Source organism: Musa acuminata, chromosome BXJ2-8, assembly GCF_036884655.1.
Source record: "Musa acuminata AAA Group cultivar baxijiao chromosome BXJ2-8, Cavendish_Baxijiao_AAA, whole genome shotgun sequence".
NCBI classification, from domain to species: Eukaryota; Viridiplantae; Streptophyta; class Magnoliopsida; order Zingiberales; family Musaceae; genus Musa; species Musa acuminata.
Window position 1 is genome coordinate 7,870,237 of NC_088345.1, and position 21,073 is coordinate 7,891,309.

General features: G+C 39.6%; 3 protein-coding genes across 8 annotated transcripts; all 3 read left to right on the forward strand.

The window, feature by feature from the left end:
• The first annotated feature begins 3,590 nt into the window (after positions 1-3,590).
• Positions 3,591-5,435, forward strand: LOC135618164 (probable WRKY transcription factor 48). Its single transcript, XM_065119020.1, has 3 exons — positions 3,591-4,514; positions 4,605-4,766; positions 4,863-5,435. The coding sequence occupies exons 1-3, from the start codon at positions 4,129-4,131 to the stop codon at positions 5,293-5,295; spliced, it is 981 nt and encodes a 326-aa protein (XP_064975092.1). The 5' UTR covers positions 3,591-4,128; the 3' UTR covers positions 5,296-5,435.
• A 1,903-nt stretch (positions 5,436-7,338) lies between these two features.
• On the forward strand, positions 7,339-11,358 carry LOC135619015 (uncharacterized). Of its 3 annotated transcripts, XM_065120555.1 has the most exons (5): positions 7,339-7,645; positions 9,715-9,918; positions 10,322-10,619; positions 10,718-10,999; positions 11,108-11,358. In XM_065120555.1, exons 1-3 carry the CDS (start codon positions 7,432-7,434, stop codon positions 10,612-10,614), a joined length of 711 nt encoding a protein of 236 aa, XP_064976627.1. In that variant the 5' UTR covers positions 7,339-7,431; the 3' UTR covers positions 10,615-10,619; positions 10,718-10,999; positions 11,108-11,358. The 3 variants fall into 3 exon arrangements, 1 of the variants encoding a protein (XP_064976627.1); XR_010489268.1 differs by lacking the exon at positions 9,715-9,918; XR_010489269.1 differs by lacking the exon at positions 9,715-9,918 and having other exon boundaries at positions 10,329-10,619.
• A 1,379-nt stretch (positions 11,359-12,737) lies between these two features.
• On the forward strand, positions 12,738-17,024 carry LOC135619016 (uncharacterized). Of its 4 annotated transcripts, none has more exons than XM_065120556.1 (4): positions 12,738-12,943; positions 13,272-13,959; positions 16,338-16,476; positions 16,738-17,024. In XM_065120556.1, the coding sequence occupies exons 2-4, from the start codon at positions 13,410-13,412 to the stop codon at positions 16,745-16,747; spliced, it is 699 nt and encodes a 232-aa protein (XP_064976628.1). In that variant the 5' UTR covers positions 12,738-12,943; positions 13,272-13,409; the 3' UTR covers positions 16,748-17,024. The 4 variants fall into 4 exon arrangements, with proteins under 4 accessions (XP_064976628.1, XP_064976629.1, XP_064976630.1 ...); XM_065120557.1 differs by having other exon boundaries at positions 13,272-13,902; XM_065120558.1 differs by lacking the exon at positions 16,338-16,476 and having other exon boundaries at positions 13,272-13,902.
• The last annotated feature ends 4,049 nt before the right edge of the window (positions 17,025-21,073 follow it).

A 21,073-nucleotide genomic window follows, 5' to 3' on the forward strand; every position in this document is an offset into this window, starting at 1 on the left:
GATAAAAGGAGAAATTCAAATGGAGTGGACTATTGTAGTATGGAAGATAGATTCGACATTTTTACAAAAATTCTAACATTATTTTAAATAAAATAATACACTATAGATTGAAAGTATTGATGGTTTCTTTTACTATCTTCTTCCCTTTCTCTCTAAAATTCTACATAAAGCCAACAATTTTATTACCATAGCAGTAAGAATAATTGGTAGTAAACCTTGAGTAGTCGTCGGTAAGGACATATCGGATAGCTTTTCATTAGCTAAAACATTAGCAGAAAAAAGTTGACAGAAAATATTGGAAGTAGTCATCTACTATTTATGTTTGCTATAAGAATAAGATTGAGATCCTTGTCCGCAGTGAAGTTCTCAAATCAAGTGCATGGCCACAACTCCCTGTGCCATCAGTAAAAGGAACCCTAACTTAGTTCATGTCTCAAGGTTATAAAATAATGTACAGACTTTGAAAACCCAGAACCTACAATTGTCCTAAATTATTAGAATCCATAGCTTAGTCTTGAGCCAAATGCATGTCCTACACTAGACATCAATTAAACCTGATCACATCCAAACAAGGAGTAGATGCAGGACACATCAACCACATCTTTCGGCAGCTTGTACCTACGCTTAAGTTAATGGTATATATATATATATATATATATATATATATATATATAGTGATTGTTTGCAGGCTGATTAAGACTATTTGCTCTCTCCTCTTTCCCCCAACAAAGAAGAAAAATAATAATAATCAAGTATGTATCCAATTAAGTGTGTGTTAGCAGTCATATTGATGGCTTATGGATAGACATGTGATCCTTCAATCAGAAAGGTTACTGTCAAAGACACCTAATTATGCAGGTGACAATGAGATTCATTATTATAAAAAGTATGAAGAGAGCACATTAAACAAGCAATTGACTCAATGCCATCTCCTGTGCAATTAAACAAGCAGCAACAAGTTCCAAAACCTAACTTTAGTTTGTACCTAAACTTTGCCAGATGTCAAAGATGCTTGCTTTGAGCAATTAAGTATGGAATCTGATTGTAGTCATCCAGTGAGGAGGAGGAGTAGCACATGGGGATTCTCTTGGCCTAATTGTCTCATCCCTTCTTGTTCCTCATTCAGCAATCTCCTCCATGCCTACAGACCCCATGTCTTCCTGCACCAGACATGCTGAATCATAATTGTACAAGTGTTTTGTTTATGCTACTTCTTGATGAAAGGGAACAAGCTCATCCTTATCCCAACACTAAGATCTAAGCTCCCTACTCTTTCTTAACGCATGCAAGCATGCACAATAATCCAATCTCGGATCGTCAACTATATTATTCTCTAGGGTTTTCCTCCAGAGAAACAACAACCTAATTGGCTAACGCAACACCTGTCATGTTTTAGCAACCCAACAAGATGGGACCCACCCATGACAGTGTCACTTAGCTTTAGCCGTGACGAAGGAGTCCCCTCCATTTGTGAGGCAATGGGAATAATCCAGGGTGTTTAGGTGAGAGAAAGCATGAGAATAGTGGGAAGAGAGAGGATGGGGGTTTCATGGCATCATGTGAGTCCATGTGCATTGAGTTAGGAGAACATGCGCCTATGCCACAATGATAGCAGATTTAGTGCCCATTCCTATATGCACAATTAGCACCACAGACATAAGAGGGTGTCTCCAAGACATATATAAGGACCTGAGAGACAAGATGTTTGAGCACCAAGAGCATGGAGGCATCCTTACCATCCGCAGGATTGGTCATGGTTCTCGATGGGTCACGCCGCGCCGGCCCAAGCCCGTTTCGGCGTCAGGCCTCGATGCACCGAGCGCAAAAGAGGATGAGGAGTCGCGCCGAAGGCCCAACAGGCCGCTCATGACGGGAGCTGGTTTCAGGTGCTCCGGTAGCTCGTGCCGGATGGCGGGTCCATGGAGCTCGACGGGCTCATCCGGCCGGCCGCCGACTCCGTCAAAGGTTCGCGAGTGCTAGTCGAAGCCATGCATGCGATGGTGGTCGATACGTTGTCTGCGTGCTCCGACGAGCGAAGCGAAACCGAAGCTGATTTGTTGTTGTCGTTGTTGATAGCCAACCCACATTCATAGGCAAGGAATTCTTGTGACGTACATGACAAGTCTGTAGGCTTCTCTTCAGCCACCGAATGGATTCAATGTGTTGTGCCTTACCACAACGAGCGTCCATCACCTTAAAATCAGATTTGGACGCATCATAGCATCATAAAATTGATGCCTTCAAATCTTCATGCGCGCAGTCCCAATTAATCCACCTCGGATTGGACGTAACGCCGTGACATAATAATTGTTGATTATGTAATCACATAATTGTTTGTCCTCACGATATTATCGGACGACGTCAGCACCCCCACGTCACTGACGGGCAGAATCAACGTTTCTGTTCCCGTGTCGATCTGGGCCACGTGGTATACTCGTCTTTGGGGTTAACGATCTCACGCCTCCCCGTGACTTGTGCGTCTCCCCGAAACCCGTCCACCAAGCAACGAAGTCAATGGTCTCGAACTCTGAGAGAGAAAATAATGATACTAAGGGAAGAGGGGAGGAAGGTGTGAAGCAAAGCGACCGAGGAATGGCGTGCGCGGTGTGTTAGTATACGCGTCCCTCTCGGATCGAGAGAACGGAAGAGAGGGTTCGTGGGACGCTTGGGAGCCGTCCGATGCAGGGACGGGCGGTGTCAAGCTTGCAACCTGGCCCTCCTTTTTGCCATCCGTAACATCGAACAAGTGCATCGTCTTCAATGAGGACATAGGCTTCACGTAATAAACACTGCAAAAATGGAGATACAACAAACCGAAAGAACAAAGAACTGCTGCCTTTTCTGAGGTCCTAATCACCGTTCCCATCCTCGTCTAGATCGCTGTAAAGTCCATTAATTAAATCCTACCGATCACCGGCCAAGCGCTCGAATTCCAATTCCAAATCGCTTTCCTTCGTTCCTCCAAAAGTCCCAAGGAAGAGAAGAAAAAAAAAAGAAGAGGAGAAAGAGAGGAAGTGAAGTGGACGTGAAGACTTAGCACGGGTTCCTCTTTCCTTCGCCTTCCACCTCGCTTCTCGACTGCCATGGACGCGATCATTGACGTAACCAGCGCCAAACCTTATCTTCTTCTTCATCCCATGGTGGAGATTGATGTAGTCGATGTTCGTGACGGATATCCACCACCGGGCAGATCTCTCTCTCTCTCTCTCTCTCTCTCTCTCTCTCTCTCTCTCTTCTGGCTTCGATGAGTTACCGGAAGGCGATCATAACCATGCCCACCATCGTCGTCGTGCTCAAAGATGGAACTTTTCTTCGCTTCTTCTAACTCCAAAGTTAGATGTGGCTACTGAAACCTAAATGCTTTCTAGTCTCTCCTCCTGCTCCTCTAGCAACTAAAGTAAATGATTATTTTTTATCTCCTTTACAACTAAAGTAAATTATTATTTTCGTAATTGGAACCTAATCTTTTAGGTATAAATAAATAAATTTTGAGTATTTTCCTTTAAAGAGATATAATATAAATTCTTCGAAGTTGTTTGCGTTAAATATTTCAGACATAATGCCTCCTATATCATTGTCTTATTTTTTTGAAATAATATTTTTTTGATAAAATTTCAACAAAAATCTACCCAATTTGACATGTTAATTATTCTTACGAATTTTGGCGTTAACAAAAAATAAAGTAGATCTAAGTATCTCCTGAAAATAAGTTTAATGTCACCAAAATTATAAGAGGCCCTTTCAGATTTAGTACACGCGCAACTGATGGATAGGTCATTCGCGCGTCGGATCACATGCGCCACACCCCACCCACACGTGTGACTATCTTCTCTACAGTCGTCTTTGCCCTCGTACGAGCCGCCCGGTTTGGGTCGGCACGCTCGCGCTCGACGCTCCCCATCACCGCCCGTATCAACGCCTCATCGCCCACCTGCGATCGCCGGTCGCCTGTCCCTTTTGGTTTACCTTCTTTTCCCCCCGCACGGTTAAAGAGAAACAAGGAGAAAAAGCTACGTCTTCTCTCTCTGTCTTCTCCGGTCTTCCTCTCTGTCTAGTTCCTATCCGTAAGAAGCCAACCCTAACTCTCACGAGCGAGAGAGCAGGCCAGTACCTGCTGATGCTGATCAGATGATGATGATGATGATGGATAAGCGAGATGAGGAGACGATGGAGGAACCGGCCGCCGAGATCCCGCTGCCGTTCTCCGCGCAGTCGCCGTCCACCTTTCCGACCCCGAGAGGGACGTTCCTCGATGCTGATGGCGCGGACAGGGGCTTCCTCGAGCTGATCGGCCTGCAGGAGCTGCACCAGTCGTCCTTCCTGTTCCAACAACCGGCCGCAAGAGCGACGTGTGTGGCGTCTGCTCCTCCTCCGGTCCAAGCGAAGTCCTCCGACGCGGTTAACTTCCCTGCGAACCCGTCGTCGATGTCGTGCTCCTCGACCGAGACGGGCGCCAACCCGACCAAGCCCGCCACCGCGGGGGAGGCGAACGAGCAGGAGGCCGAGACGAAAGAGTATGCCATACGACACTGCGATTTGTAGCTATCTTTGAATATGGAATTGAAATCGAAGCTAATGTTGGGGAAACATTACAAAAATGGCAGGAGATGCAAGGAGGAAGGAGGGAAGAAGAAGAAGAAGGGGCAGAAGCCTCAGAAAGAGCCGAGATTTGCGTTCGAGACGCGGAGCGAGGTCGACCACTTGGACGACGGTTACCGGTGGCGCAAATACGGACAGAAGGCCGTCAAGAACAGCCGCTTCCCCAGGTATTATTTGCTCCCTCTGCCACTCCATCTCCACCGCGCTACCCTAACTTGCTGCAATCATGGCCTGACGCTTCTTCTGTCGGCTCTCTGCTGCAGGAGCTATTACCGCTGCACCAGCGCAACATGCGGCGTGAAGAAGCGGGTGGAGCGGTCGTCGGACGATCCCGCCGTGGTGGTGACGACGTACGAAGGGCAACACAACCACCCCAGCCCCATCGTGCCGCGCGGCGCCCACCATGCGCCACCTCCCCCGCCTCCGCTCCTCCCGGCGGAACCGTCCATGCCTCCCCCGCTTGGGTTTGTCTTTTCGCCGCCGGTGAACACGAAGGAGTTCCAACTCCCCCTGCTCAGCAGCTACCTCGCGCCTTCCCCGCTTGATTTCAACCGTTCAGCCGCCCCACGGACCATCGTGGTGACCTCCGATCTCACCGCCTCCATCGAGGGCAGCAATCAGACGGCCGAGTCCGCGATCAGGGACGACGGGCTGCTGCAGGACTTGATACCCTCAGAGATAAGAAAGGAGGAGTAGTCGTAGAGTTATGGTACGTTGGTCGACCTTCTCCTGACAGAGATTGGTGTTTTCTCCTCCATTTTAGGAGATTTTTCCTACAATATTTTCCTCTGACTCCGATCAGTTGGATAAAGAAATCATAGCCGTTCTTTCCCGTACGCACAGATTACCTACTGCTGCTGATTATGTTGTATTACTTACTCTCGGTAACTCTCTGTATATTGAGTTGTTTATCTAAACCTTTCAGTTGAAAGATTGCATTCTTGTCATTAAGAAGCCACTTTAGGAGATTTCACCGAGGGATGCAGAAGCATAGAACTGGAGATGTGTTAAGGTTAGGGTTGTAGGATAGTTGATCAGAGTCATGAGTGGAGCGAGTTGAGTTGGGGAAAGGGAAGGGTGAGAGTGAAGGACTGGTGATGTGCTCAATTCTTCACCTTTGAAAAGCTGAAAGAAACCTCACAATGAGGGGAATGTGCAGGAAAGAACAAGCCAGGGAGGGAGTATGAAGAAGAAAGCTTTCCTCATCTCATTTGGAATGGAATTTATGGTTCCTTTTCATTCATTTTGCCGTTTGCATGCTGCCTGTCAAAGCAGATAGCCACTGAGATTGGACATTGCATTCATGCACTGCAGGTTTGCAGACAGCAGTAGGAATGCAATTCTGATGGTTCTGGATGAACTTAATGCGTTGTTTCTTTGTGTTTGTCCTTTCATTCTTTCAAACATAAGGAGAAAAAGATGAGTGAGATGATGATGGCGGTGCATATATGTACTGGTCTTGCTAGGAAATATGAGATTTACTAAATGAGGTTTCCAGTTGCAGCAGGAGATTGATGGAGTCAGAAAGCAGTGGAAGGGAAGGAGTGGCTTCTGAATGAACATTGTTGAAGTGGAAACATCTCAGTTTATTAAAGAGGAATTCACAGGGCTTCATCGAGGAACATTGTGTACGCCTTATCACCTGCAATTTGATCTCAGTGTTCAAAGACCAGGCAATAATGTCTCGTTGTTTTACTCGTCCAAATATGGCGCCGAATGAGAAGTTTGTACCTGCAGCGTGACCAAAGTCAACGGGCGTTTAAGGATGGAAGGAACATAGTTTGAGGATGGGACAGGCAGAGGCAACCTCAAAAGAGAGGGAGGGGCATGTGGATGGCTATATATAAGTTAGTATTTAAGTTAATTATAAATTATCCCATCTAATTAGTCGATATATATAATTTTAAAAATTATATTGAGATTTTTATATTTATGAAAGTAAAATATTTAATCTCATTTTTTTTTTCACATTATCATCGATTGTTTCATGAAAATATCATATATATTCATTGATAAACTAAAGCGAGATGAAAATTATATAATATTTTTTGTTAAATATTTTAATTTGATATAAGGATCTCAATATAATTTTTAAAAATATAAGGATCGAGATATTAAAAATAACTAATTACTTCAGTAATATATAATTAGATCAACATATTATTTGGCATCATCACTTCTCTCTCCTTTTTTTATTAAAATATTATATTTTATCTTTCAATATATATATATATATATATATATATATATATATATATATATATATATATAATTTTAGTCGATTTCTCTAGACAAGCCTCAAGTTTAGATTTTCCTATATAGCGTTCCTCATTTCCAAAATGGCGAAAGGAAGCCCTTATCTTTTAAAATGATAAAACTATCCTCGTTGACAACTCACAGCTCGTGCGCTTCGGTGGATCATGAAGGGTCTCTAATCTTAAAGCACGGGTAGCAATTACTTCGGATGACGTGAGCGCGTGACGAAAACTAAAGAAAGAACAACTGCATGCAAAATCCAGCGGTACGAATGGATCCAATGTACATATATAATTAATTTAGGTTCGAATCAATTGATTACCCGGTCGAATCGGACCTGGTTTGGTCGGTCCGTTGAACCGGTTAAAAATTATACTCAAGCGGAACTAAAACAAATCCCAAAGTGCACAATCTGAGCCGTTGGATCGACGTTTTAACGCATTGAACCGGTCATCTTCATCTTTGTCAAACCTTTTAGTTTCTCCATTTCAATCGGCATGAAAGCGCGTGGATGCAGGTGGCGACGGAGATGAAGGAGACGACGGCCATCGTGGGACTTGAGGTGGTTCCCGGCCCATGGGAGGTTGCCTCATCTCCCTCGGAATCCGCACACTCGAGGACGAGGGCTACCGCGAGGCCGTAGATGACGAGATCTTAACCCGCTGTCGCCTCAAGGTCTGTCGGGAGGAAGAGGACAGGGAGGCCGTCGAGAAGCGCCTCGGATTTGACCAGGTCGAGGAGCTCATCGAGGAAGCCCTTGAAAATCTCAACCTCATCTACATGATGATCGGTCCGCCCTTGCTCTGATCCCCCCTTTCTCTTCTTTTCTGTTCCTCGCCAGAGTCGGATTGGTGATTTAGGGCTTCCCGGGTCTGAAACTGAGTGATCTTTGAGATTTTCATCCTTTTCTCACATGTTTATTAGTAAATAGTAGGTATTTAGAGTGAGTAGGCTCTTCAGTATTCTATGGCTTATCCGTCTCATAGAATTGCTTGTTGTCTGTTCTCGCCGTCTCACTAGAATGAAGACCTTTATAGGTTTCACGATGAGAAGGAAGACTATGGGGATGGCAATGCCATAAAAGATGATCTTTTCTTTGAATGAATAGCTCATGCATATTGTGACAGTCGGGATGGTAGGATGATGAATAGTGGTTGACAATGAGATCAATTATACAATACTTGCTCCTGTGTAACCTACATACTTAGCTGGAACATAAAATGTTAAAATTAGTCAACTACATCATGTTGAAATTTGTCTTATTCTTGCTAGTTGTTATCTCATTTGAGATCTGGTTTATGCCTGCTTTTTCAGAAAAGTGCAGATGTGATTGTCTAATATGGTGTTAGACAATGCTTTGCTGAATCATATTAATTTTAAAATGTGACTTGGCTGGCACACTCAACATATCCACACATCAAGCTTCCTAATGTTGGCCAGAATTTGGTAGAAACTATGGCACCTCATAGCCTAGGTTGCACTAATTGTCTGATTTACTAGATGCAGGTTGAAACTAAGGTTGTTATCTTGTTTAAAAATGATACCACCATTCTTTATGTCAAATAATGAATTTGTATTATATTTGTTTTTCAGTGCAGGGATGGTAAAAACTCATTTTTGTCATCATTTGCATCATTTCTCATGCCTATCCTTATGGTCAAGGATGATGCTAAAATCGGCTGAACTGAAATCTTGCTGTTATACACTAAAAAGGGCAAAGCTGACAAATGGAATGTTTATCTATTTAATGTCCAATATTAATGTGTTTATGCATAGTGATTGAACGTATTAAGTCTATAAATGTGGACACCAAGGCAAGTACTAGTGAGTTCAGTACTCTGGCCACGTAATTCTGGTTGCAAATTCTGGACTAGGTGTCTTTCTAGGAGTCTCAAGTAAGAGAAAATCAAAATTCAGGATGAATCTAGTTTTTTAAAACTAAAGAAACAATCGCGAAGGTATGATTTACAGCTGCTGTATTTAGTGACTAAGGTCAGTTGTTGCTTCAAGCTTTTGATTTAGAAGTTCAACCTTCTTACAAGTCAAGTTAGACAGTCTTGCACATCAAATATATGAGACATAGTTTGGTGCAGTTCAACACAGGAATATGTGAGAGAAATTTCCATCTGCAATTTAGTGTATAAGTTTGACATATATTACAGATCAAAGCTTGATTGAAGCCAAAACTGATAAATGCCTCTCGTTTGTTTGTTTCCGCAATTTCTGCAGATCATAAGATGTGTCTTTTTGTATATCATGCCCTGCTTTGATTTCTAGGATCACCTTTGTCAATCTTTTTCTCCTTAACTTAGGGAATGCACATTTCAGGCATTGGCTCTAAATGATGCACCATCAAGATTAGGAAGAATGTCATACCAACATAAGTCCATACAGAGCAACTGTTTCTTTCGCATTTTAGTATGGTTGTTGGTGGTTACATATGGAGTTAAACTGCTACATACTTGCATTCTGGTATGGTTGCGGTGGTTTATCATATTCATATGGATAAGTAGTTATCTTTTTTTAACATGATTTGGTAGTCATAATAATGATAAAAGCGCACAAAAAATTAGAACTTGAGAAGAGAGAACTAGATGTTGGAAGCTTTATGTAAATAGGTTGAGTGTTTTTACTTCTCTTCTTTGTGTTGGCTTGTAATGCTCAAAGACATCAGCTGAGAGGAGCTAGGTCTTAGTGAAATCTAGAAATCCTTTTTCATCTATCTGTTGAAGTCCTCTCTTGTCATGAACATCTCACAACGAAATCTCTAGTTTATTTGCTGTTTGTTTCTTTTTTCTTTTAGCAACTTATCCCGTTTTTAATTACTTATACTTTTCTACTTTAAATATTTAATTATAGAGTGGGAGCCATGGCATGTTCCTGAAGACTATGAATATGAAGTCATTAAAGTCGACACTGTTTCCCAAACATGTCTCTTGACACTGACCTTGTTAACTCCTAATGGAGTTCTTCAAGACGGTAGGGGCAGTCTTTCAATCAAAGGTTTAAACCTCTGGCTCAGTCATCTCAAGTTATGTTTGTCTCAAGAGCTCTTATCACTTGGTATGTTTTGCTTATCATTAATAGCCTACCTTGCTCTTGTGATAAGAATTCTGTTAGGAGTCAGCAAAAACATAACCTGCTTGAAGGATCCTTTGTCGTGACATTGTTATGATATACTATATGTGATGCAGCTCTTAAAGAAAGTTTTTTTGGATTTGTTGAAAGTTGTGCTGCAAGGTTAGTTCATATAAATAGTCAAGAACGTTCTGATATTAAGAACTAGTCAGGAATGTCAGGTCCATTAAGTTGATCTAACATTTATTTCTTCAGTTCATGCTATAAGGGTTAGAACATCTTAATAGTCTTCACAAGAAAGAAAATTAAAATAAAATTCTACCAGAAATTGTTGCATGAAGCATTTTAACTTTGGATCAACTTCTAAGGGATATCTGGTGGTTGGCAGAGACCAGGGATGGGAGGTTGATTTGGAATCAAGTGCGCATTATCCACCAAGTATTGGACCTGTGTGATTTGATTCGACTGGGACTGTACTTGAGCGGTGTATATGGAGACCTGAGCCTGGGTCTCAGCCAGCTCACGTTGGGCGACGCTGATCTCCCTCTGCAGCATCGATATCACCCCAACACTCCCATAAACTGGATCTTGCACACGCCAGTAGGCCTCCAATGCAATAGCATCTGCAGCTTGTCTTCTTTGCTCCACTGGAATTTGCTGCAAGATATTTATGCACACTGATGCGAGTACATGTTCATTATATAAGTTCTTGTGTTTTGTTGCTGGAAAATTCTCTCTTTAATTTTGGATTGACCATGTCGAATTAAATGTCTTGGTTTTGCAGGATATTTTTTCATATGTTCCAGATCCAGAGAAGGGCACATGAACTAGTGATTGTGATTATAGCAAGAATGCAGAAAGAACAAGAACCTGCAACATTCGAGCGACATTGCTGGCGCCAAAGATCCTATGAACACAGGCAAATCTTTCGGGGTTGGCGGAGGGGAAGTAGGGGGCTAACACACAATCGTCGCAGCATCTCCTCCTCAGGTATCGACAAGCAGCACATCGAGTGGAATTGGACATTACTGTGGTTGCTGCTGGACTCTTCTTAGATTCTCCCAAGGTACACAATAGATCCCCCAAGATCTATACAGGGGAGGGTAATCTAATACTGATCTGGCTCTTAGATTTTGCCAATCTAATGGAATTCTTGTGTACAATTTATTGACAGGTTTCAGTGATGGAAAGTGCAACGGCTAATGGTTTAAACGGAGGTGAGGAGAAAATGGCATGCATGGAGAGATGAAGGTATGAGCAAGCGTGTCAATCTTGTCAAATATGTTTCATGTCAACCGTTACATTTGATACCGTGGTGAAACGAGATCCGTACAATACTTGGAGAACAGTGTCATGACCCCTGTATTTCTACCTTAAATAAATTTAGAGAGATAAATACAATATATTTTATCAATTTCTCATAAACATAGTGATATGGTTATTATCTTGATTCGACTCATGAGATTCAGCCAATTCTGAAGATAACGAAGGGCTTATTAAGCATTTCATATCAATAAAGTTTAAAAGGTATTGTTACACAACTTTACGTCATCGTCAGGGAGTGAACATGAGTCGATCCCAAGGACCCAAGGTGGTCAGGTTGTGTCGGAGCATCGTCAGTTGGATTGACCCAAGGTAGAATAATCTGAGGTGGGTTCTTTCAGTGTCCAAGTGGGGAGGGGGGTTCTTTCAATGTCTAAGTGAATATGAGGTTGAGTTGTAGGTGATGTGTTTTTAGTATCCAAGGTTCGATCGTTTGGTGCTAGCCAAGGGGTTGATCATGGTTCGTTAATGACTGTCATGCTTTGGTTGATCTACCCGTACACTCCGCCGGGCGTGGATTGACTTGCATAGTTTTATGCCATGTGACGTTGTTTCGCACGTTCCCAGGGCGATTCCTTGTGCGACATCGTCTCGTATGACCACAAGTGACGTGAGCACGATCTATCATCACATAGGGGGTCCGAGATGTTATATTGGTGCTCGTGCATCATGTTAACTTCGAGGCTCCACGCTGTTGACTGTTGTTGTGAAGGTGATACCACAATATACTCTATCAAGTATATTATATCATTAGTTTGTTAATTAGAAGAACTAGATTATATAAAAATGATATTCTTATTTTATGATTAAAAATATTGAATGAATTAAACAAACACTCTATAAAGACACAAGATATATATAGATAAATATCTTGATAAGAGACACGAGATATAGTCATTTTTTTTTTATCTTAGAAAAAGATTTATTTATTTTCTTTTGTAAGAAGAGGTATTCTTACAAAAATGAAGAGGTATTCTTATTTTATGATTAAAAATATTGAACGAATTAAACAAACACTCTATAAAGACGTAAGATATATATAGATAAATATCTTGATAAGAGACACGAGATATAGTTTTTTTTTTTAATCTTAGAAAAAGATTTATTTATTTTCTTTTGTAAGAGACACGAGATATAGTCATGTTCGAAAAAATTCTCACCCTCAACTTAAAATAGTATTCGAAACATGGGAACATATAAAATCAATTTCGCTAAATAATTGACGTGACACACATATTAGTACGAACAGCTTAGCGTCGGCAATTACCACGGGGTCATGTAGAATCAATTTCACCTTATCACATGGCAAAGATATTGTTAGGATCAGCGCACCATCGGGAACTGCTGATCTCGGCTACCACGTGTCACTGGTAGAGTCGTTGATCCAATGTCATGTTTTGGGCCAGATGGAACAGGATAAGGCTATCGGAGGCCAGCGAATCAACTGCTCACCTTTCCTCCGTTATTTCATCAATTTCTCTCGTGCCTTTGTTATGCTCTTCTCTTCTATCCTTCTCTTCCGTCTTCTTCCTGTGTTTCGTCTTAGCCTTGCCGACACATCCTCTTCCCCTTGCCCTAATCCCTCTCTGATTTGAGGAGCTTCGGTGTTCGTTGATGGGGAAATGGGCGACACGCCCGTGCCGTCTTCTGGATTTGGTCATACGCTTTGTTTCCCCGGTGGAAAATGGTAAGCGCTGACGATCTCCTTTTGTTGTTTGGTAGGGGTTGTTCTTGCACGAACTCTGTGTAATATTTGGCCCATCTTGGTGTTTTTTTGTCTTCTGTAGCTTTCTTGCCTTCCTCCAATGATTATTCTTTTCTTTGGGATAATATGATCTGGACTTTAGGTCACAGCAAGTACATTGGGTTCAATCGGAGATGCAGTAGCTGCATTTTGAGATTTTTGGTTGTTTCTCACGACAATATGATTTGCTTCTTTTGGCTTCTCGATTTCGGGCGTTAAAGCCAGTATTTTTTTGGGCGATGATTCTAACGTTGACCTTAACTTTACGCAGGAAGATGATATTTTTGAAATATTTGGAGGTGTTCTAAGTGGCTCTTCGTAAATTATAACGAGAATGTGGGGGCTTCTGTTTGGATTAGGGCCGTGACGGATAAGGGAAAAGGAAACTTCTATATTGATTGTGTTTATCATGGATAGACAAATATCAGTAGATAGAGATGTTTTGGTGGATTTGGAAAGTGGCATGAATACGATGATAAACCAACAAGAGGAAGCAAAAGATGTGGGCTGCGGCGCAGGGCAGGGGAGAAGAGTGTTGGATAAGGAATGGAGTGGCTTTCTGGGCATTGATGGATTCATGAAACATGAAGAAGCTGTGAAATTGGAAAATGGTATGCCTGGTTGTGCTGAGCTTCCTATCAGGAATGCAGAAGCTTCAGCGGACAAGAGGGATGGAGGAGAGGAATGGGTGAGGCTTCTGGAGGAGAAGGTGGGAGCGGAGAAAATGAAAAAGAAAGGCTGCAAAAAGCATCCGAAACCACCCCGGCCTCCCAGGTCTCCATCGTTGGATGCTGCTGATCAGAAGCTGATAAGGGAGATTTCTGAGCTTTCCATGATGAAGCGGGCAAGGATTGAGCAGATGAAAAAGAAGATGAGGAACACAAAGTCGACATCTTCTACAGGCAACTTCTTTGCCTTGATTGTTACCATTCTTTTCTGCCTTGTTATAATCTGGCAAGGTATACTGCATCCATGATTTTTGGTACCTCCAAGTTTTACTGGAAGTTGTTACTTATATATCAATGGCAGTATAGTTACTAGCATTTTGTAGCTTCTTTTTTCTTGGGTTGTGTTGCTACCAAGTAATTGATGTAAGATATTGTGGAAGAATTTGTTCTTCATTGGCATATATAATTATGTGCTTTATTTACCATATACTGATGTCAGATCCCTTGAAGTGCAAATATTTTACAATGTGTTGTTTTACATTCTGTGTTGCAGAAAAGGAATGTTTCAAGTAACCCTCTGCTAGGTATAAGAAAGTCTTGTTAATTCTGCTTGATGCTAGTTCATACAAATCAAGATGCTTGCAGATGTTGCTAGTACACCCAATATTGATGCTGCCATAATCAAAGTCAAAAACCTCACCAGAATAGCATGCCTTATCTGAGAACAGTAATAAGAAACAACTGATCATCTTGTTCCTTTTTCTTTAAAAGTTTAACTTTGTATTGTTGAAGGTTGATTTATGAGACAAAGACTGACAAGAATCATGACAAAAGTTGTGTTAGAATGACAATTTTGAATTAATATCAATTTAAGAATTTGAAACAATTGGTCATCTCAGTTGTCTTTTCATCTGCGTTAGAATAACATGTTTAAAATGGTGTAATCATCTCCCTGTTTACATCACCAATTCTTGTATCTAAATATTTCACTATGTAAATTACAATGACTGCAACTTTCATGTGTATGCATGGCTCTTTAGTTATCCTGCTTTTAAGCCAATAGTTTTCTGGAAAATGGCTTATGATGAACTGCCGAATCTGTTGTCATGCTTTATACATGACTCCAATGTTAGGATTGATATACAAATATGGTGTCAATGCTCAGTTTTATTCTGTTTACAATACCTAGCCCCAAATTATGGCTGACAACTGATTCAGAGTGCTTAAAAATGGGTTTTCATCAGCTTCGTATTATAGTTGATGAAGCTTAGCACTTAGAGAAGTCCAAACATAATTCAACCTGATGTGGTATATACTATATAATGTACACCATTTGTAACATCCATGTTTAGTCCCACATCGGAAGTGAGCAAGATTAAGATTGACTTATAAGGGTCTGATGAGTGTACTACTATCAACTTCAGTTTAAGCATTTTGGACAGTGGTTTAGACCAAACGAAGTTAATAGGCTAGTTAGCTCATCAGGCTCAGGCCATGACATTTGGTATTAGAGCCGGCCTAGTATTTGGGCATTGTGAGGGGGCTCAAGTAGGAAAGGATTATCCGTGGATGAAGTCAGAGGACTCGTCATGGCGTGGAGCCACCATTGAGCTACGCTTCACATGCACTATGTTAGAGTTTGATATGGGTTATGCTGAGCCTTGACGAGGACAGTGGTTTAGACCAAACGAAGTTAATAGGCCAATTAGCCCATCAGACCCGGGTCACGACACCATCTCTATATTTTTTTCCTTGTGCAACTGTCATTTATTGATTATGATATTTATATGGATCTTTTTTTTTTCTTTTTCGAGCATGTTAAGATTCAATTGTGTTTGATTTGATCGTATATAAACGTAAACTGTATCTGGTTTATTTTAAGTGTTTAAGGGCACTAAACTGCTTATTAATTAATATTATATATAAAGTATTTATATCAATCTCTGATTTGAGTTTTAGTTAATGTTCAATTAAGCTTAATTTTGGTGTATTCTGATGTAAGCTGAAACAAATTTGGTCTGTTTTGACTTTCAGCTGTTTGTGTCCCTTTCTATATTAGTTTTTTCACTTGTGGTTTGTTGTATAGCAATAAGCATCAAAGGAAAATATAGTTTCTCCAGGTTCGGATTGTCCTATCAGCCTATTTACATCTACATAATGATAAAAATTCCATCCTGTGCACTGTGAATCATGAACACTCACTTCTAAGGTAAAGTTAGCAATATTTGTTATTAATCACTATTCGTAGTTTTTTGTATATAAACTTGGAGAAGTTGTGCGATAACTTCTTCAGTTGCAGAAGTTTATAATGAAAACATTTTGGGAATCTATCTGTTCAAGATTTGGTTCCAGATTCTGCTGGAATTGTACTCTTGGACAAGCTTCCAGCACATTGGGGTTATTCTCTTCTAATTTAATCATTAAATAACTGATCAGAAATCATGATTATAAGTGTTGACATCTGTGGGACAATGAAAAATATTTCACTAGTTTGTTTTCATGGCACCTAAATTGTCCTCTAAGGTGCTGATTTATTAGTTGCAATCAGGCATGTCTTCGAACTCTCTAGTAATACAGCTGCTGTTGCAAGTTATGATGTAATTACATCCTGGAAGTTAATATCTAACTGATCAAGTTTCTCAGTTTCATACTTTTTGTGGTTCTGTTAGAAGCTTTTTCACAAAGGAGTTCTATAGTCAGATCTCATGGTTCTCCTGAATCTTCGGTTCGTGGTGGATTAATCTCTGTTCACTTTCACAAGAATGCTTCAGTAAATCACCTTAATATGTCTTCCTCAGGATACCCAAGGTAGGCAGGTTTGGTTTTTTTTTTCCGCCGTTGTAATTATCTATACCAGTTTCATTAAAAAATCTTGAGATAGTTACATCTGTTTAGTGTTTATATAGGATATCCTAGCAATGTTTTGGATGGCAATATATACCCGCTAGCACTAAGGCCAGCTGTGTAACTAGAGATTTCATGTTGCTAACCGCTTCTGTAATATGAATACTACTATTTAATGATATGCATGTTTCTAATGCCTATCACATGTCTTTGTTCTGATTGCAGTAATTTGTAAGCAAGAACTGGATGATGAGCAGTTCTCAAAATCTCCTGCAATCTCACCAATAGAAATTTGCAACCTTCGCAAGAGATTGATCTGAATGTAACGTGTCACCCTTTTCTTTTTCGCCTGCCCTTCTTGCAGAGACACTATCTGCATCCTGTTTGATAGTAATTATGTTCTGTAAATACGATCAGATAACAGTGAGCCGCTAAGAGTTTGACGGTTCTTCTGGCCTTCAAACCTTCAGCTTGTTCTTAAAGATTTTGGCACCTTTGTGCATATTTTTCCAGTCCATGTTGATCCATGAGCCATCACCCTTTGCCAAGAAAAAGAGAAGTTTCTTGCCCTGATTGGTTTCTGGCCATTTGCCATTAACAGTTTTCTTACGTAAAGATATATTTTGTTGCTTAGTACCTTTGACCATGTTTTAAAAGTACTTATAAATTGGGAGTGAACTGTATTTATAATAGATTTAATTAGTTTATGGGTATCTTATATTATAAATTGTCACATGGCAATATTTAGAACAGTTTTAATCTAATTTTTTTAAAACTAATTCTAATCAAGTTTACTGCATTACTTAAGGAGAAAAAAAGGAGAAGCAAATGTATAAAAAAAATTGGAAGAAATTAAATTATGATTGTTATTAGAGGTTACAAATATTGATTTAAGATCTTACAAGTTTATCAATTATTATCATCATATATTTGATCTTGTAATGTGTTATTCGGAAATGAGTCAATGAATTGAATTTATTTTTTACATTACCTGGGAGATGAGAGCGAACACAATTGTCAATTTTTTTTTAATGGTATGATTTTATCGTCTATGTGCAGAGATATTTTTGAACTTTATTCCTTGATTAGTCTGATAGTTATCTTATTTTATATTATTTTTATTTTATTATCATAAAAAATCCATATTCATTGTAAATTACTCCTAAATCTATTTGTTATTAGAGTTGTATTTTAGTTAAGATGTTTTATCATCCAAGTTGATCCATATCTTAATTATATAACTCGATATAAGTTGTTACCTAGTGAAAGCCAATTTAATTTATCTTATATTTGCATAAATTATAATTAGTTTAAAGGTATTAAGTTGCACATGATAATATTTAGAATAATTCTAATGTCGTTTCTCATATTGCTCAAGGAAGGGAAAAAGAAATTAAATATAAAAAAATAAATTATGATTATAATTGAAGTTACAAATCTTAAAAATTCATCAATTGAAGTACAAATTTGATTCCATCATAGCAACGTTCATGATCATATCATTTTAGAATATTAGAAAATGAAGAGAAGTTCGTTCTTTTAAATAACTTATAAAAGTCGGATGTTAGATGTAATTTTTGTTTATATTTGTGTCATTTAGTTTTTTTCACATACCATATAAAGAGTTTCAATAGATTTATAATTTTATTTTGATTAGTTTTAATTGTCATTTTAGTTTTGTAAATATAGATTGTCTATGGCCATCGTATAAATTTAAAACTATCCCAAAATATATCATCCAAATAGTCATTTTAGGATTTTTTAGCTTCGTATGGTGATATAAAGTGTTAGCCAGTATAGCATCCTAGAGCTACTCAGATGTTATATGATTGAATGGGTCTTTGGGATATTATGTAAGGTTGATTTGTTGTCATGTTTCACAGTAACGTCATATGAGCACTTGTGGGGATTTTTGATCATGAGAGACCATTTGTTGCATGACTGTTCAGTGTTTGCGAAGTCTATATTTATAATTTATATTATCTATCAAGTGTTTGGTAAAATCTCTACTCGTAGGATCCCGAGAAAAATGCTTCCTCTAACTCATCTTCTCTTTTACAGGCCTTTACTAGATCATAAGATGTTTCAATAAGATTAGTCCTTTGCAGATGAATATGCAAGGGCGTTGCACTGTCATAGATAGTCATCGTGCACTCACAATACCTTCATTAATAGATCGTTCATCACCTTTGTTTACTTGCATATATATTTGACAATGTGTTTTACCTTGTTTTTATGTGTTTTTACTTAAAAATTATAAGCAAGAATAGTTTGCAAGACTACGGAATGATCGCTCACCAAAATGGGTAGAACTGCTCCAAAATGACCCAATTTTCGTGTGTCATGACTTATTTTTTGCAAGTTGTGATGTTGAGCCAAATGTCAGCCATCTCAGTACTCTAGAACCACTCGAGTGGCCCAGGACTGGATGAGGATTTTGGGTAGTATTGAGCATTGATTGAATTCACAAATTTGTATATTAAGATTATAGAAACTTGTTAACCCACTTGGCACTCAGTAAGTAGCCATTCGTAGACTTACGATTATTAGTTTACCTTTTAAAATTTATATTTTCTCTTTTCTCTTTTTTCTCTCTTTACGCAAGTGTTTGTTAAATTATTAATAAAATTATCCTCTTTGCTATATGTTGGGACTTGTCTATCATTCATTTTCAGAACTAATCAATTTACTTTTTTGTAGGTCCTTCGAGACTTAAGCAAGGGTACAACTAGGTTGGTCCTTTGCGAATGGATAATGTAAGGGTGTCTCATGACTTAGGTAATTCTAACTAAGTTTATTATATTATGGTATTAGAGTGGACAAGCAGTTCGATCAAAATGAGGTTGGAGAAGGGAAAAATTATCACCCTTAGTTCGAGTAGTTCGAAATCCAATAGTGATGATAAGGATTTGCAAGAATCCTATATGGGAGCAATGCATTTGTTGAATGCATTGCAAGGTCAAGTGGGGGAGAACAAGAAGATGAAGCAAAAGAAAATAGGGAGCAATGAGCTAATGTACATGAACATCAAGCTAAATAGTCGAACAACTCGTGTAATGGTGGACACGGGTGCTACTTACAATTTTATTATCGATCAAAAAGTAAGGCGACTTAAGTTGAACCTAGAGAAGAGCCCAAGTCGGATGAAGATGATAAACTCGAAGGCAAAGCAAATCTTCGGGCTAACAAAAGGGGTCCTTATTAAGATCAAGATATGGAGCGAAAGCACAACTAATATGATGATACTATTGGATGACTTTCAAGTGATCCTTAGAATGGAGTTCATGCACATGATGAAGTTGGTGTTAATGTCGTTCTTACTCCCTATATTTGATAGAAGGTGACGACCCTTGTGTGGTTCAAGTTTTTCAAGGAGAAACTAAAGACCCACAACAAATATCAACTTTACAACTAAAGAGGGAGGGGTGCAAAAAGGTGAATTAACTTTTATAGTTATAGTAAAGTTGGAGCTATGATGTGGAGGCCACTCAATAACCTCTTGTGGTGGTAGACATTTTTGTTATTTCTCTCTTGCACACCAAGTATTTATTGAATTATTTGTAAAGCTATCCTCTCTATGAGACAGCAAGACTTATCCATCATTTATTTTTAGAACTAATCAATTTACTCTTTTACAATTCCTTTGGAATCTAAACGAGGTTGCAACTAAGCTAACCCTTTATGGACGGATAACACAAATATGCTTAATAATTTAAGTAATTCCAACTAAGTTTGTGATAGTACGATTTAGGCAAAACTAACTAAATTTATAACATATGATATCAGCGCGTGATAAGTACACTTAGAAATACTTGGCATACAAATATGAGGGACTTAGTGGGGTTGTGTTGAACGCAACCAACACATATGATCGTTTGAGGGAGGGTGTAGATACATATAAAAAAGAATTACTAAGAGGAGCAAATATTCAAGGTTGACATTTAAAAGAATGACCAACCTTTTGTACACGATGTACTATGAGGACAAACGAGCAAGAAAAAAATATATAAAACATAAAGATTGAGATAGCTAAGTTTGAGCTACGGCTTGATATTGGCAATTAGAGGGAGAATCATATACAATAGACTACATATGTTGAGAGGGGTTGTAACACCCCTAATTAGTCCCACATCGAAAGTGGGCAAGATTAAGATTGACTTATAAGGGTCTGATGAGTGTACTACTATCAACTTCAGCTCAAGCATTTTGGTCAGTGGATTAGACCAAACGAAGTTGATAGGCTAGTTAGCTCATCAGGCTCGGGTCATAATATTTGGTATCAGAGCTGACCTAGCATTTGGGCATGGTGAGGGGCTCGAGTAGGAAAGAGCTAGGGCTACCCATAGACGGAGTCATAGGACTCGTCACGGCGTGAAGCCACCACTGAGCTGCGCCTCACATGCACTATGCTAGGGCCTGATCTGGGTTATGTTGGGGCTTGACGAGGTCGTCAAGCCTTTGAGTGGGGGTGATTGTAACACCCCTGATTAGTCCCATATCGAAAGTGGGCAAGATTAAGATTGACTTATAAGGGTCTGATGAGTGTACTATTATCAACTTC